Source organism: Hemiscyllium ocellatum, chromosome 31 (genome assembly GCF_020745735.1).
Source record: "Hemiscyllium ocellatum isolate sHemOce1 chromosome 31, sHemOce1.pat.X.cur, whole genome shotgun sequence".
Classification (NCBI taxonomy): domain Eukaryota; kingdom Metazoa; phylum Chordata; class Chondrichthyes; order Orectolobiformes; family Hemiscylliidae; genus Hemiscyllium; species Hemiscyllium ocellatum.
Window position 1 is genome coordinate 12,480,344 of NC_083431.1, and position 18,330 is coordinate 12,498,673.

The window sequence follows — 18,330 nt, forward strand, 5'->3', positions numbered from 1 at the left end:
CATTTACCTCTCCAATCATATTTACCCTATGTTGATTTGTATGTGGATCAGGCACAAATCCAGAAATTACCACCTCTGCGATTGTGCTTCTTAAATTAGCCCCTGGTTGCTTGCGATCCATCAGCAGAAGCAAATAATCCTAACCAGGTCACTGGCACTGATAAGGACCATGAGGACCAGAACACGTGTGTTGAACATGGACATCAGGTAGGCAATGCAGATTTCAGGACTCACTGTTTTTGCTGCAGAGAACATCATTTATTCCCATAACTGTACTATCCACTGCCACATTTCTTCTCCCCTTTGAATGGTAATTTGGACTACAATGCTGTGGTCAGTTCACTCATTCTTCCTTCATCCGTGTCCTCATGTAAACTGGGAGCAAGACTCTTGTACCTAACGGATAAGGGCACTGCCGGAGGCTAATTAAGCTAATTCTGGATTCTCACCTGCCTCACTCTCAGTTAGACCTTTCTGTCCCTGACCAGAAGATTCCAAGGATACGACTGTCCTGAAACAGTGTCCACATATCTTTCCCCCTAACTGCTGTGTTGTAGCATCGATTCTAACTCATCAACACCGAATCAAAGTTCCTCAAGCAGCCAAGACTTGCTGCAATTGTGCTCACCATAGATTACACCAGTGTCCCCCAGCTCCCACTTATGACAGTTGCGACATCGCCTATCCAGCCATTTTTTTTCTATTTTTTAAAATTCATTTGTGGGACTTGAGCATCGCTGGCTGGCCAGCATTGATAGCCCATCCCTATGTGCCCTCGAGAAGGTGGTGGTGAGCTGCCTTCTTGAATTGCTGCACCCCATTTGTTGTGGGTTGATCCACAATGCCAGTAGGGAGGAAATTCCAGGATTTTGACCCAACAACTGTGAAGAAACAACGATATATTTCCAAGTCAAGGTGATGAGTGGCTTGGAGGTGAAATTGCCCTTGTCCTTCTTGGTGCAAGTGGTCATGGGTTTGGAAGGTGCTGTCTAAGGATCTTTGGTGAATTTCTGCAGTATATCTCGTAGTTAGTACACACTGCTGCTACTGAGCAGCGGTGGAGGAAGGATTGAATGTGTGTAGATGTGGTGCCAATCAAGCAAGTTGCTTTATCCTGGATGGTGTCAAGCTTCTCGAGTATTGTTGCAGCTGCAAACATCCAGGCAAGTGGGGAATATTCCACCACATTCCTGATTTGCTCTTGTAAATGATGGATAGACTTTGGCGTGTCAGAAAGTGAGTTACTCGTCACAGTATCCCTAGGCTCTGACCTGCTCTTGGAGCCACTGTGTTTATGTGGTGAGTTTCTAGTCAATGGTAACCCTAAGGATGTTGACAGTGTGGGATTCAGTGATTGTAACACTGTTAAATGTCAATGGTCAGTGGGTAGAATTTCTCTTATTGGTGATGGTCATTGTCTGGCATTTTGTGTAGCACAAATGTTACTTGCCGCTTGTCGACCTAAGCCTGTATATTGTCCAGATCTTGTTGCATTTGAGCATGGACTTGCTTCAGTGTCGGAGGAGTCGCAAATCATGTTGAACACTGCCACTTCTGGCCTTATGACAGAGGGAAGGGCGTTGATGAAGCACCTCAATATTGTTGGGCCTCAGACCCTGAGGGACTCCTGCAGATCTGTCCTTGAGCTGAGATGATAGAACCTTCACAACCACAACCATCTTTGTACAAAGTATGACTCTAACCAGTAGAGTGTTTACCTCTAATATCCTTTGATTCCAGTTTTGCCAGGGCTCTTCGATGCCACAATTGATCAAATGCAGCCTTGATGTCAAGGTTGTCACCCTCCCCTCTGGAATTCAGCTCTTTTGTCCACGTTTGAACCAAGGCTGTAATGAGATCAGGAGCTGAGTGACCCTGGCAAAACCCAAACTGAGCATCACTGAGCAGGTGCTGTTTGATAGCACTGTTGATGACCCCTTCCATCACTTTACCGATGATGGAGAGGAGACCGATGGGTGGGAATTGGCTGCGTTTAATTTAATTTGGATTTTAAATATTTAAAAAGTGAATCTCTAATTTGCTCTCTGGTCATTTTTTAAACTGCTTCACCAATCAAAATAGACATGGAAGAGGTATGTTTTCCTCTGATGTCACACTTGTCTTCAATAAGTGTAAACAGATTGAGGGACTCTTTGCTGCTTTTTCTTTTATCTCTCATCCCAACAGCCTTTGTCTTGATGAGACTGTTGCTGTTACTCCTTTAAGTGCTGGTGGCATCGGTGGGTCCTATTCTCTCTTTCAGTACATATCCTAACAATTTTTGACACGACTGGGTAGATAGCAAATTTGTAGATGTACTAGAACAGCTTGATTAGGGGTGCAGCTCATTTGAGCCACCAAGACTTCAGGTCAGAATGCAGTCAGAGCCCATAGTTTTTGCAGTATCCAGTTTCTTCAGCCATTTCTTGATAGCATGTGGACTGAAGAAAATTGGTTGAAGACTGACATCAGATCAGTGTTGAAAAATGTGTTGCTGGAAAAGCGCAGGTGGTCAGGCAGCATCAAAGGAGCAGGAGAAGCGACGTTTTGGGCATAAGCCCTTCTTCAGATCAGTGATGCTGGGGACCTCAGGAGAAGGCAAATATGGAACATCCTTTCAGTTTTTCTAGCATAAGGTGGATGCAAATGTATCAATCTTTGCTACTTCTGCACTGACATGCTCTGATTCACACTCTTTGATGAGGGCATGTTTGTAGAGACCCCACCACCTCTGCACTGTTTAACTGTCCATCACCATTCATGACTGGATTTGACACGATGCCAAGCTTAGTTCGGACCTTTTGCCTGTGGCATCATTTAGGGTGGCACTAGAAAAGCACAGCAGTTCAGGCAGCATCCGAGCAGTAAAATTGACATTTCGGGCAAAAGCCCTTCATCAGGAATACAGCTGTATTCCTGATGAAGGGCTTTTGCCCGAAATGTCGATTTTACTGCTCCTCAGATGCTGCCTGAACTGCTATGCTTTTCCAGCACCACTCTAATCTAGACTCTGGTTTCCAGCATCAGCAGTCGTTGTTTTTACCTGTGGTATCATTTAGTCTTGTCTTTTACTTCCACTATCTAGCACACAAATAGCCCTGTGCCATGACTTCACAAGGTTGACATCTCATTAACATATTTTCACGTATACCTGGTGCTGCTCCTACCATGTTGTGTTGCACTCTTCATTGACCTCGGTCTGTGTATAGTGTAAGGGACCATATATTTCATTTTTTTTTGTATTATAATCTTAATCTGGACTGTGTCGAAAAACGAAGCTCAATGTTCAATAATTTCAGTCCGAGTCAAATTCTGAACCAGTCTCTATTCATACACTCTTGCAAGCCAGATGACCATAAAGTAGGCACATCACAACTTATACAGTTCAGTTGAGTCTCTCGGTACTCCCCTTTTACTTCATATCTGATCGTTTTATTGCTCTGTGCAATTGCCAGTCTAATCGGCTTATCACATATGTCTGTGGCCTGTTGTTGGCATGCAACCCCTCTCCCTCTCCTACCTCTTCCCCCCCCCCCCTCCCCCCCGCAAGATAGCTGGGTCTTACCACTTTTGCTGATGCAACATAGGGTCTTATTTGGTTACCTTGTTCATACTAACTCGCTATGTGTGTCACAATTGCAACTATCATGTCAATACATCTGTTTCTACCAGTCGACCACCTCCCTTTTCAGTTAGTTATTTCCTGGTATATACAGTCATGATTCCGCCTTGCCATTTTTGCAGAAGCAAGATGCAGCTACTTGTAACTGTTTGTGCAAGCATATTAGTTTAACAGACACCCCCCGCCATGACTCAGCCTTGTGATTTTTGCAGAAACAACAACCTTCTTAAGCACCTCTCACAGACTGCAACATTGCTGAAATATCAGGAGAGTTTGGCAACTTGAAAAAAATCAAGTGGTACACATTTTTTAACTGTGCAAGGCAATGTTGATTTTCAAAGCAGTGATGGAGATAGCCATAGCAAGACCAAAAAATTGAGTGATGATCTGAAGACTGCACTCAAATCTATAGGGGCAGGGCTGCAAGAGACATTGAAAAACTGCGAAATGAACATATTTCTCTCTGTGTAAGTTAAAAGACAGGCAAACCAAAAAATCTTAACAGAAAATATTCCAACTTGCAAAGTCCTAGACAATTAAAATCACCAACCTATGTGAAAAGCAATCATTCACTTCACAGACAGCATGTCATCCTTGTTGAAATCAATCTGGGATACAAGTTAACCCACCCTTGTGATCTGGCCTTTTGATCTTCAGCACTTTGTTCCCTATTTTCTTTTTCCTACTATAATAATTTGTATAAAGATTTTGCCTGTTTTAATTATAAATGAGTGTTTTTGAGATTGTTAAAAATGGCACATTGGTCACAAAGATGATTAATTGGAATTTTTTGATTTCTCTGCTATTCGGTGACAGTCCAATAAATACATATTTCCTGATGAAACCTGACAATAACTTGCCTTTGTTTAACTGATACTGAGTCAGGCAAATTGGTCGACTTTGTGGTTTAATTGGGATTTCATACATTTGAGAAGTCTTGTGGATCAATAGAGCATAGACAATAGACAATAGGTGCAGGAGTAGGCCATTCAGCCCTTCCAGCCTGCACCGCCATCCAATATGATCATGGCTGATCATTCCTAATCAGTATCCACTCCTTGCCTTATCTCCATAACCCTTGATTCCACTATCTTTGAGAGCTCTATCCAACTCTTGATAGCATAATTGATCATTGGCCAATTCGTCCCAGTTAAATCATGACAGATTAGATTAGATTCCCTAGTGTGGAAACAGGCCTTTCAGCCCAACAAGTCCACATCAACCCTCCAAAGAGTAACCCACCCAGATCTACTTCCCTCTGACTAATGCACCTAACATGGTCAATTCACCTAACCTGCACATCTTTGAACTGTGGAAGGAAACCCACGCAGACATGGGGAGAATGTGCAAACTCCACTCAGGCACCCGATGGTGGAATCGAACCTGGGTCCCTGGTGCTGTGAAGCAGCAGTGCGAACTACTGAGCCACCGTGCCGCCCTGTGATTGTACATTATTCCGACCTGCAGTATGGTAATCAGACCCAGTGATACTGTGATGCATCTTTGAGGTCTGCCATTTTGATGGGTCTGTTCTGCCAGTGGGACAGTCTCAAATATATGATTTCATGAATATGATTATGCCAAGCTGTTGCTTGAAACTTGGCAAAAGCTCTTTGATACCAGTGGGGAGGTCTATGCAGTGTTGACAAGGCTGTCATTTCCAGCACCTGGGTCAATAACATGTGGTCCATCCAGTCTCATTGATTTCTTTTGAGTTTTGTAACAGTTTGATGCAACAGTGGTTTGCTTGACTATTTCGGAAGGCGGTTAATCAAACACTTTGTTGTAGGTCTGAATTAAAATATAACTGACAAAATTCCTTCATAAAGGGTCTAAATAAGTGAGATAGGTTGGTATGATAATTTGCAGTGGTTTCATGATTTCAATTTGGCTATCATTTGTTAATTCCAGATTTTGATTTCAAATTTCACCATGATGGGAGGTGAAGCCAGGACAGTCCTTCATGGTCACCTCAGTGCAGGAATTGAACCCAAGCTGTTAATTTTACACTGCATAGCAAACCACCCATTCAGCTAACTGAGGAGTGTCATCACTACTGTAGTATAGCAATAGTAGGCCAAGTATTTACATCAGGTTCCAAATACAGTATTGTGAAAAAAAAACAAAACTCTGATTTTATAATGTTGACTGGAAGAATAAATACAGCTCAACTCCTGGTCTTCTTAAAAAGAACCCATGGTACTTTTTTGATGTGCAAAGAAAAGGCAGATGGAGTCTCTATTTAAAGAGGACCAACACATCAGGAACATTGTCTGTCCTGCCCTGGAATATCAGGCTGCATCTTTGTACTCAAGTACCAGATTGGAGCTTGAATCCACAACCTTCTGACTCAGAAATATGAATGCAACGAACTGTTGCCAATTTTCCCATTGGAGGCCAGTGAACCTATGGAGACCAGTGAACCTATGGAGATATGCTCATCAGAAAAACTGAAGGAGGCGTGGGAACAACATGGAACTGAGGGTTTGGTTCGCTCCAAAGATTTTAGGATAAAGTAGAGGTGCTTTTAACAAGCTGCATAAAGAAATTAGGCTGAAAACTATAAAAGCAATGCAAGGGGAAGCAAAAACAAAGGCACCTCTTCCTCTAAATGAGATCACATTACCTCCTCTCATCTCTTATCACTTAGGCAAGGAGCATAGTTGTTGCAGCATATTTCAGTAAATTAGCTAAAAAGCAACATCTTGATCCAACTTCAGGTTAAACAAGAGACAGTGCATTGACTTTAGACATTATTGAATTGGGTATTCTGCACTATTTTTCCAGCAACACCAATTCAGAACTCAACTGAATAGTTTTTATCACATCATAAAACGTGGCCCAACTTTCAGATGGGGAACAGAGAGAGGACAGTCTGGCACAGAATTTCACAAAGTGTCGTACTAGGAACAGAGTTTCACCACTACAGGTTGTGTAACTGTATGAACCGTTTAACCCTGACTAGGATGAAACTACAATGACAAGCAGACTTTCAATGAATGCAAGATCTCCAACTGCAGCATTGAAATCATGCAGAAATTTGCATTACATTGTAAATTTTACCCAGTTACATCTTTAAGTTTTAAGTTCAAAATTTCATTTTCAAAATAATGCCAGCGTTTAGCATTTGGGTGAGCTAATTTCTTCACATCCGGCAAACACAACTGTGCTTACTTCCCTTTTATGAAAACCTCAAAATTAACAAGTGACGGCATTTAAAGATTGGTTTTGAGCATTTGCTGTATTACTGAGCATGACAATGTATGCAAAGTTTCTAGTTTTATAAGAACTTGCAAATACCTTAGTACGTAATGCACAGCAATTTCAGAATCAGGACTACACTTCCACCTTCAAATCCACACTTTATCAGTGGTAAGTGTTTACAAAAGTATGTATGGTTTTTGTTTCAGATATACAGACAAAAGTAATTTCTCAACAAAACCAGACAGAAAATTTTTCAGTCAACTCGTGGTCAGTTACAAAATGTAAACCTATGGTTTAGGTTATGATCACAGATTGTCAAGCTTTCAAGTACTGCTAATTGTTATTCAGGCAAATCAAACTTAGAGAGTAAATAAATAGAAAGGTAGAAGGACAGCTGAGGGAAGAGAGAAAGCCTGACAGAGTGAGACTAAGAGAATGAGACCAAGAGTGAGAAACAGCAAGAGAGTATAAGCAAGTCAGTGAACAAGCGGGAAACCAAGAAACAGAGAGAGATGGAAACAGAGACAGAAGATTGGGGTGGGGAAGAGGAGGAATTATTCATCAACTCAGCACTACATACTGGTATTTGTATCACGATTTGCTGTCTTGCTTGTTGTCAAGTTTCAAACACTCATTATATTACATAATATATGGCTGCCTCTATCGTTAATTTTGCTCAACATTTATGGAACTGTACAATGTTAGTGTTTGAGGACATGGGTACTTGCGTTGAGTGGTTGCAGACTGTTCAAAGTAATTCATTGTAACTCCGTTGATTAATTGTGCTATCATAACACACTTGTCTTGTAGCATCCACTTTAAAACCTCTCAACAACAACTTGTACAATTGAATTTTTTGATTAAACAGTGGAGGCAAAAACATCGATTGTCCAGAGTCGGTTTCAGCCGAATAACACAAGATGGTGGCAAACAGGTCAATTTCCTTTTTCGGAGCTGCAGATGTTGTGGGAAATTTTACTTCAGGAAAGTAAAATTCGAGCAGAAGTTAATAGATGTATTATTTATAGAAGTTAATAAATTCATAGATGTATTCATTCCAGTGCTATCTAGGAAATTGTTAATTGGTTAAGAGATAGCACCGACTTCTCTGATTCAGAAAATTATGGATTCAATTCCGTGGACTTGAGCATATAAAACTATAAAGCGTCAATCTTGATTATATGTGTTGTACTATTATGGTGGCCTTTCAGGTGAAACTTGAATTTGAAGTTCTAATAGTCCTTGTAGATGCATACAGCAGCTCTCATGGCACTATTTTGAAGAGTAGCAGGGCTCCTTCGCGAATTTAGAGAGCTTAATTCTGGACAGTTACCAGGATAATTGCTTTTCCTCAGCAAAGCAACCACTAGGTACAGTAATAAGCATGCAGGCAGAGAAACTGACCGTTGCAGCATTGTGCTGTTACTGAGTTGCCACGCCCAATGGTGCTGTCCTTGTATTCACAAGGCAGAAACACCTCTGAGCACTTGCAGCAAGGCATGAGCTCCAGTATGTGACACGAGTTTGGATACCTAACTTCAGAATAATGCTGAGAAGAATTACAATGCTTTCAATTTGGTTTCAATGTTAACAATGTAGATTTTCTTTCATTTGAAAATCATCTCTTTACAAAAGATGAACAATGCCAACAATAGCTATTGTAATTCATATTGAAGCAATTGAAGGCATCTTTTTAGAAATTATTCAATCCAAATGACTGGATTTTACTGTTGTCAGATCCAGTTATCAAGTTAGGATCAAATGTGTTTCATGTGCACATGGTTTCTGCGCTATAGTGTTAAGGTATAATGTGACAACACCCATGCACGTACAAGGGTATAGGGGCATTACAGATTTCCACCTCTGAAACCCAACATCACAACCCAGAGGGAGATTATGCATGCATTTAAAACTTCTCAGCGCATATGGCTCTTGACACACACCTTAATGGTGAGCTACATTGATTGGAAGAAAATGGGAATGCATTCCTTGTGTCACTAATTTAATGAAATACATGAAATCATTCGGGAAGTGCACTTAAAGTTGAGCGCCACGACTCTCAACACTACAAAAGTAAAAGACTCAATCAAATTACTCAAAGTTTCTAACATTACTATCTGATAAATTCATGTCAACAGAAAACACTAACCAAGTTTCCGTATTTAACAAAATGATTAATTTTAAAGAAATCAAATCAAAGCAGGGGCAAGCAAAACTATTAAATTATCAACATATAATTCTACTAGCTGAAACTCTAACCTCTTTCTTAAGCCCAGCATTCCCTCTAATTTCATTGTGTGCACAGGCCTACAAGGCCGGTGTGCAACAGCGTCAGAAGAATTGCAAGTCAGTGCCACAATCGACATGTTGACACCAATGATGGAACATAGGAGCAGCTGTACGTGTGCACAGCCACCCTGCATTGAGGAAATATTGCTTCAATCCTGATTTAGAGACTTAGAGACACAAACAAACATGGATGATTAAGGATGGAGAAATAGTTCAATAGCATCAGTTCCAAGGATTACTTGAAATATTCCTTTTGCTTCTTCCAGGATCTTATATTCTGTCCTCCTTATCCAGATTCTCTCAATTCTTTGCTGTTGACTGAGTGGTTGGCAGACAAATGATAGTCTTTCTGTCACTGGTTAGAGACAAGAGCTTATAACAAGTGATAGGACAGAGTAGCTATGTTTCAGGTTTCGATTATTTCACTGCACAGACTCACAACCTTCTCCATCCCTGTATTGTTCATACACACTTTGTTCATCTGCCCACAGACAGGAGTTCTTGCCTTGCCAATCACCCCTGGCCTTCCCAACTGCCCTGACCGCACAGTTTAATCAGCAATCTGTCTCTGGGCGAGACTTGCACGTCCTACCCCAATGCATGAACAAAGCAAATGTTAACACAACTCACAGTAACTCCTTCCAGAGTCTTTGATTTACATCATCATCTTTGGTTACATTTAGGTGCACAATTCAAAATAAAAAGATATGGTTTTACAAGGACAATTAGAATTTTAAGCTACTGCTAACGCAATTAGTGCAACAGGGCATCAGATACAATAGCAGTTTGTAGGTCGACACAAATTTGGTTTTCTCCATCTGGGGATGATGCTGTGGGGGGTTTCTGGTGGGAACCTTCCACATGCCTTTTCTGAGCTGGAGAAAATTACATTTGGTGAGGGGTTTGGGGAAGTGACATCTCATCACCAGTGCCTGAGTATACAAACACATAATGGAGTCAGCATCAACGTAAAAATCTGCGTAGATGTGCTATTTCAATAGCTACGAAATTGGCCATTTTGGAAATGTTGATTAGGGAAATTCCCCACGTACTGCAAGTTCCCAATTTCAATTCCTGGAGAACTCGGAGGACAATTTCTCCTGGGTTACCAAAGTATCATTTACTGCTGCCAACTATACAGCAATATTGATATTTAAAAGCTGTTCAACTGCATCTGTGTTAGGAAAGGCAGCAAATTCAATAAATTAAAAATTAAAATTGTTTATTCAACACATACCAGAGATAGCAGGCAACTTTCAAAACATTTTCAAGAAATAAAGCCAATGCTATGGTCTCTTTTGAATAGCTATGAGGTACCACAGTCCAAAAAGGAAGTCAGTTTCAAATTGGAGTTGCATGGTGGCTCAGTGGTTAGCACTGCTGCCTCAAAGCACCAGGGACTTGGATTCAATGCCAGCCTTAAGTGACTGTCTGTGTGGAGTTTGCACATTCTCCCTGTGCCTTCATGGGTTTCTTCCAGATGCTCCAGTTTCCTCCCACAGTCCAAAGACGTGTAGACTGGGTGGATTGGCCATGCTAAATTGGCTCATAGCATCCAGGGTTGTGCAGGCTAATTGGGTTAAAACATAGTAAATGCAAGGTTCGGGGGATAAGGTGGGATGATGGGAGTCGGTGGGTCGATGGGAGTCGGTGGGTCAGTGCAGACTCAATGGGCTGAATGGCTAATCTGCACTATAATTTAGATCACAACAGCTTTTGTACAACATACAAGTCAGGTTTATGATAATTGATTTTCATCGCAGGGATTTGGCTACCAGAATCACTACACAATTGCACTCTAAAAGAGTTTCAAGTAACCCAAATGTATTCACACTTTGATTATGCACAATATTGGTTGGAAGCTACATGTACCAACCTGCTTAAGATTAAGCACACAAACACAAAAGGAACTATTCAGCCACATTCACCACTCTAGTTACACTTGGACAGTGAATAGTGACTCTGATGTCAGTACCTGCAATAGTTTAAAAACTACATGAATTTTATTGTGTTAAAGCAGAAACAGAAGAAATGCTTACATTACAGAACCGCAACAGACTGCGGATGCAAGGTCCTTCTTCTGTTGGCTACAATCCATTCAGGAAACCAGTTGGTTTACAGCACATTGATAGCATTACACCATGTCAGCCAGAAATATGCCATTTGATACAACTGGTGACTTTATTAGGGTCGAGTGTGTGGTGCTGGAAAAGCACAGCAGGTCAGGCAGCATTCGAGGAGCAGGAGGATCGATATTTCAGGCATAAGCCCTCCATCAGGAATGAAGAATGCCCAGCATCTGCAGCCCACATTTTCCCCTAGTGACTTCATTCCATCATGTGAAGAACTTACTTCAGCAACATTACTGGGTCTAGCGTTAGAAGCCAAGAAAAACACATTTTCATCTGAAAAGAATAGTTTAGCAATTTACTGTCACATATCTGTTTTACAACAGGAGAACGCTGGATTGGAAAATTGATTACATCATGCAAATGACAGAACAACACCCCATTGCTGGGAAAGTATTCCGAATCTAAAGTTTAAAAAAGTTGAGAAAAAAAATCTTGCCAGCAGCAATTAATACAGCTCTCAGAATTCAATATAAAAATAGTTTTTTTAAAATATTCAGGCACTGTGGTATGGTAAATTATTTGAAGAGCAACTTGTTTTCATGACCAACAACAGTCCTTCAACTAACAAAATCAAAAACAAAAACAGCTTAACAATGCATTTACTACTTGTGTGTCTCTATTTTATCCTATGGACTAAGTATTAAAACAAATTCACTATTTGGACTTCATCTTGAAACATCTTCCCGAACAAAGTATGAAACACCAAATTCTGAAGATATATTTTGGATTTCCTGAATACAGCCAAACACATTTGCAAGGCAACACTTTGTTTTTCACTACTGCTTTGGAAATCTTGTAATGTTATTCTGAGGAATAAGGAAGGAAGACTTTTCAAAATCATCCAGTTTTGTGCACTAGTGAGCCACCAGAAAACCAACTGTGTTGCAGTGGGGGAGTGCAGATTTGCTTGACTACCTCAAAGATCCAGTCTGGGTGAGTAGCCATGCCCAGTTGGTTGAAGGTAGTCTGCAAAGAGAGATTCATGGCAATACCACTCGATGGGCTATTGGAAGATTCAGTTGCGTCTACAATGAGGAACATTGCTCATAGGCTGCTGCCATTCATATTACTGAAACAGCTAACAGTCAGCTAAAATCTTCTCATCTTCTAATTAATCCCTTAAATATGCAGAGTCAGTATTTACAAAGCTATACTTGCACCAAGGAAACATCTCAATCCTGGCAAAAGTGCCCAAGGTACCACAAAAAATTAATCAAATTTGAACAAACACGGCTATTTGATCGGTTAGGACCAGTGATCGAGAATGCAGTTATAAAGATACTAAAGAAAGAGTGGTAGATGTGGAGAAAGTTAGGAAGAAAGATTACAGCACTTAAGATCAAGACAACTGACAGCATAGCTATAAACTGTTCAATAACCACAACTGGGATAGGCAGGTGGTCAGAGTTGGAGGAGTGCAAAGATCTTGAGTGATGTAGATAGCGACAAGAAATCGTGAGGAGCAAAATCTGAGGGGATCTGATAAAAGGTTGAGAACTAAGAAAACCAGAATTGCAAGATCAGGAGCAAATGTGTACAGAAGTGTAGGATGTACAGGACATGATGCAAGTTTGTACACAAGCAGCACAACTTTAATGTGTTCAAATGTACAAAGAGTATTAAGTGAGAGGTTGGGGAGGGCAGCATTGAAATAAATGACTTCTGAGGCAGTATGCACCTGGAGATGGTTTGACAGGTAAGTTGAGGTAGGGCAAACAGTACAGAGGGGAGGTCTTGGTCATGGAGAGGAGATAGCATTTGAAACTAAGATCCACTGTCTCATATGGTGGCCCAAGCAGCAAACTGTCTGGCTTAGCTTCAGACAGTGGCCAGGAAAAAGAACGGAGTCGATAGCTCAGGGCAGAAACAAGATTGAGACTCTAATAACAGTTATTCTTGCAAACAAATCAGAAACATGCACTTTTACATTCTGACTTTATTAACTTGATGTCACACCACATCCTTCTACAAACACAACAAAGGCACAAATTAAGTTTCCTTCAGGCTTTTCAGTGCCCATTGTACATAGATCCCCAAAGGTTGCCACCCAGGTTGATAGGATTGTTAAGGTGGCGTACATGTGTGTTAGCTTTTATTGGTAAAGAGATTGAATTTTGGAACCATGAGGTCATGTTGCAGCTGTACAAAACTCTGGTGTGGCTGTACTGTTGTATTGTATACGGTTCTGGTCACCTCATGACAGGAAGGATGTGGAAGCATTGGAAAGGATGCAAAGAAGATTTACCAGGATGTTGCCTGGTATGGCGGGAAGGTCTTATGAGGAGAGGGTGAGGGACTGGAGGCTGTTTTCGTTGGACAGGTGGTGGTTATGAGGTGACTTAATAGAGACATACAAGATAGAATGGACAGTGAGAGCCTTTTTCCTTAGATAGTAATGGCTTACATGAGGGACATAATTTTAAATTGAGGGGAGAGACACATCGGCAGATGTCAGAGTAGTAAGGGCGCAGTATACCCTGCCTGCAACAGTGGTAGACTTGCCAACTTTAAGGGCAGTTAAATGGTCATTGGATAAACATATGGATGATAATGGAATAACGTAGGTTAGATGGGCTTCAGATTGGTTTCACAGGTCGATGCAACATCAAGGGCTGAAGGGCCTGTACTGCACTGTAATGTTCTATCCCAACCAATATTATCCTTCTAACAAAACTTCAAAAAATACTAAAAACCCATTATCATCGAGTTAATTTGCAAAAAGCGCACAATCCCAAAAGAAAAAATTAACTTAAAAATGTTTTGTTCTCTATTCTTTCAGGTTTTTACCGTCATCAGCAACCTGGTTTTGGTTCAGAAAGCCTGTCTCTTTAAAACTAACAAGGATGAAAGCAATTCAGTTGATTACCCTGGCACTACTCGCAGACAGCCTTGGGGGCACAATCACAACCAACTCTCTGCCAACAATGGGTTCAGAAGAAACAAACTCAGGCACACCAACTTCATTTCATAACTCAAGTAATTCTATGCAGCCCTGGTTAAACACAACGACGCCAACCATAACAAATGCACCTTCAAGCGATCTCCCTAGCGGCACTTCTTTCTTAACCAATACACCTTCTACCACTTCACAGTTCACATCAGAAGTTTCAAGTGAAGTACAATCAATTCAGAGTGCCACCTCTCAATCAACTTCACACTTGACGACAAAACATGAGAGCACCAAGTCAACCTTGATGACAACAATCACCAGCAAGTCAACCACGAAACAGCTAAATAATGGAACTGCAGCACGAATTATCGCTTACGTCATTGGTGGCGCATTGCTGCTAATGTTGATCATAATATGTATCCTTTTGTTGCGGAAAAGATGTGCAAAAAGGCCTTCAGAGGACCAGACATGGGCAGGAACCTGTCCAAGTCCCACTGAAATGGATCTACATGCATTTGAGGTTAACGATAACAATGTTGCTCCAACAAAACGCCCCTCACTCACCACCTTTTTGTCTAAAAAATCAAAACGCGAATCCTTACTTGATCAAAGCATGCAAGAGTCTGAAGGAGTTGTCAATACTTCTTCACCTGAGACTGAAGAAAAGCTCATTGAGCCTGAAGTCAAGGTAGAAAATGAAACTGCAAAAGAAATTCAACCAAGTGAAACACATAACCAAGATTTTAAACCACCAAATCCTCCCGAAGCACAAACTTCAGTGAATGATCATGAACCAGCTGCTTCATCACCTGCAACACATACAGATGGTCCTGCCCCAGCTCAGGAGGCTCCCGAGTTAGATCCAAGTATCTCCCTTCCCCCTCCTCCAGATGATTTTCTGGATTTTGTAAACAATTCTGATAATCCACCACCATTGTTGGAGCTACAAGTCTAAAGTACAAGGTATTAGTTTTATCTTCCACAACTGCAAAGCAATTATACATATACACGGCATGGTGACTCAGTGGTTAGCACTGCTGCCTCCCAGCACCAGGGTCCCAGGTTTGATTCCAGCCTCAGGTGACTTGTCTGTGTGGAGTTTGCACATTCTCCCCGTGTCTGCGCGGGTTTCCTCTGGGTACTCCAGTTTCCTCCCATAGTCCAAAAATGTGCAGATTAGGTGAATTGGCCATGCTAAATTGCCCGTAGTGTTAAGCGGAGGGGTAAATGTAGAGGAATGGGTTTGGGTGGGTTGCGCTTCGGCGGGTTGGTGTGGACTTGTTGGGCCGAAGGGCCTGTTTCCACACTGTAAGCAATCTAAAATCATTGTAATCTGCATTGGCTAAAGTTTGCCTAAGATGCCTCCTGCAACAACTGTGCTTCAGCATTGCCAAACCATATCTTAAAAATCCGATAGGCTAACATCACTCATCATACCTAAAAAGTGCAATGTACAGCACCTTTCTAAAGTTGGAAGTGGAATCAAGATTTGAAACTAGATGCAGACAAAAATCCCCTATAGACTGCAATTCCATGAATGCACTTCTGCATTTTTTTTAATGAAAAGGGCAGCAATACATATATTTTCTTAATTAGTTTCACACCCACCATTGCACTGACTCTAGGTAACTGGTGAATTACCTCAAAAGCCTTTTCATCTACCAACATCTTTCACAGCAGCCACTTTATGTACAGTTCACAAAGTGGTCAACCACAATAATGCAACAAATACTGCTTTAGACGGCAATGATTTTTTTTTCCCATATACAAGATAAATGGAAAAGCAGCTAGCTTTTAACAGAATTCTTCCTCAGTTGACATTCAAAATGAAAAAAATGTATAGAAATTAACTAGCTTCTTGTCTATGGACTGATTTTACTCAAAATATGTTACTCAAGTATATTTTATTGAAATTCTATTAAAAAAACTCTCCAGCAGACAAGCCTGCAATCTAAAAACAGTGAACTATGCTTTGCGATTGTATTCTGCAATACTGCAGATTGTTTTAGTTTTGTGCTTATGCTGGTCTTGGTGATTTCTTCCTTCAAGTTTCTATCCTACTCAACTCCCCTGAAAGTTATATTTTAATCCTTCTATTCCTTAAGTGTGAATTTAATTTAAATGATTACATATAGTAAAACTGAATTGTATTTCACTTCTGTAATTCAGCACATTACAGGGGGAAGATGGCAAAAGGCATTTTTCTTACACATCAAGAGACTCACTCCTTTCCTTGATGCATTACTTTTCCAGTCCTTCCTTGTACTTAGTTCTGTCCATGAGTGTATCATTTTTGGAATGAATCATGCCTTTGGCATACACTTATTGCACCATACTCCAATGTGGTACGAAAAGGAAAAAGAAATTGATGTTTTTGTATGTTAATAGCCACAGAAAAAGCATCAGCAAGAAATGTATGCATGTTTCAATCTGCAATCCAGATGACATGAATTCAATTACTCAAGACATCCACCTGCGGACACCACTTCTAAATCCAATGTGGACAGATAGAATCATTGCTTATTAACAATAAGAAGTGGGTTACACCAGTTTCAAAAAAGCTTTTTGAGAATAACCAGATTCAGCATCATTTTAGAGGTTCACAATGAGTGAACTGAATTAATACAGAAATTCCACACTGCTCAAGTTACTTCAACTCCCATTTCTGGTAGCTCACAGTACATTGTCCTTAACTTCGAACTATACCTTCTCTGGAATACAGCAACACGAACAGATATTTTTAAGAAAATGAAATACAATTTTCTTTGGACAAAGTGCGTGAAACAGATGTAGATGGCATATTAGTTACTTTGCAAGTCTTAAAAAAATGTATTATCAGTAAGATGAAGTGAAAACTGTAGTGAATTTGCATCATTCTCAGCAGGGAAATTCTGTTTATTTGGATTTTATGCATAACTTTAAAGCAAGAAACTGCAGGTCACAGGAAACAGGGAGGAGGAAAGCATCTCAGAAGATGGTTACACAAGAACCATTTATTTACAGCAGTTGCTATCGCAAATAATTTTAAGAAAACTAACCCAGATGTACACACATTTTAATCTTCCAAGTCTTATCTGATATGTTGCAATTAAATAAAAAGAAAATGAAACGGTCAACAGTGTGCAGATAGTCATTTGTGCAGATATTCTCCTATACGTGTACCAGAACCTCATTTAAAGATTGCAAATCATAGAACACTGGACTCCAGAAGCCGCAAGATTTTTACGACAAAGTTCTCTGCCTAATTTCTCAAATAAAGAAAGCAACAGCAATACAAGGGAGAATTATGACAAAAGATTTAAAAGCAGATTCAGATTGGCTATCCTGTGAGGCAGAGATACACCATGTTTCAAGTTCACATTGATAAAGGTGAAACAAAAAAAAGTGGGTCAGAACAATGCATACAGAATTAATTGACCAAGTTCACAATGGACTTGGAGTAATGATTGGCATGTTCATTTCCTTGTCTACATAGCACAGCAAAGCAATTAAAAAATGTTAATAGAACAGCAGAATATAAATGATTTAGAAAGAATTCAGACAGCAGCAACAGAACAGATTCCAAATATAAAAGGTAGGCCATGAGGAAACATGTAAACTTGAACTTTTATCTATACTGTTTGCAACTTGAAATGTAAACTGTATTAATGTGTGGCTTAGTGGTAACCCAGAGATCCAGACAACACTCTGGGGACATGGGTTCGAATTCAATGGGAGATGGTAGAATTTGAATTCAATAAAAATCTGGAACGAAAAGACTAACGAATGACATTAAAATTGTTAATCATCATAGAAACCTTTGCTTCATTAACATACTGTTAAGATGATCCTTACCTGGTCTGGTCAAAATGTTACTCCAGACTCTCAGCAATGTGATTGACTCTTACCTGCCCTCTCTAACAATCAGATGGATCACATGTATTGACTAAGGCACCCAAAACAATAACAGTAAAGTCAGCCCTGTCCATCCTGCAAATTTCTTAGTAACAACTGAAAGGAGCATCATAAGCTAGTCACGAAACAGTCATGTTTATGGAATTATACCTTATATACAATGTCACAGACATTACCATCCCTGGATTTGTACTAATGGGACAGAAGTGGCAGAACAGTGACGTACAATCAGCAGCAAGATTCTTCAACACTGACTCCAGATCCCATATGGTCTCATGACATCGTGCCAAAAGTGAACA

At 40.4% G+C, this 18,330-nt stretch overlaps 2 protein-coding genes across 7 annotated transcripts in view; one reads left to right on the plus strand and one right to left on the minus strand.

Annotated features, from left to right (window-relative positions):
• nf1a (neurofibromin 1a) overlaps window positions 1-18,330 on the minus strand; it is a 323,930-nt gene that overhangs the window by 95,108 nt on the left and 210,492 nt on the right. The gene's annotated exons all lie outside the window — the stretch shown is intronic.
• On the plus strand, window positions 7,336-17,253 carry LOC132830418 (leukosialin-like). The gene is made up of 2 exons (XM_060848096.1): window positions 7,336-7,408; window positions 14,027-17,253. Exon 2 carries the CDS (start codon window positions 14,091-14,093, stop codon window positions 15,090-15,092), a length of 1,002 nt encoding a protein of 333 aa, XP_060704079.1. The 5' UTR covers window positions 7,336-7,408; window positions 14,027-14,090; the 3' UTR covers window positions 15,093-17,253.

Bases quoted from the DNA above. Each gene is read 5' to 3' on its own strand.
- LOC132830418 (XM_060848096.1), top strand. From the start codon at position 14,091: ATGAAAGCAATTCAGTTGATTACCCTGGCACTACTCGCAGACAGCCTT.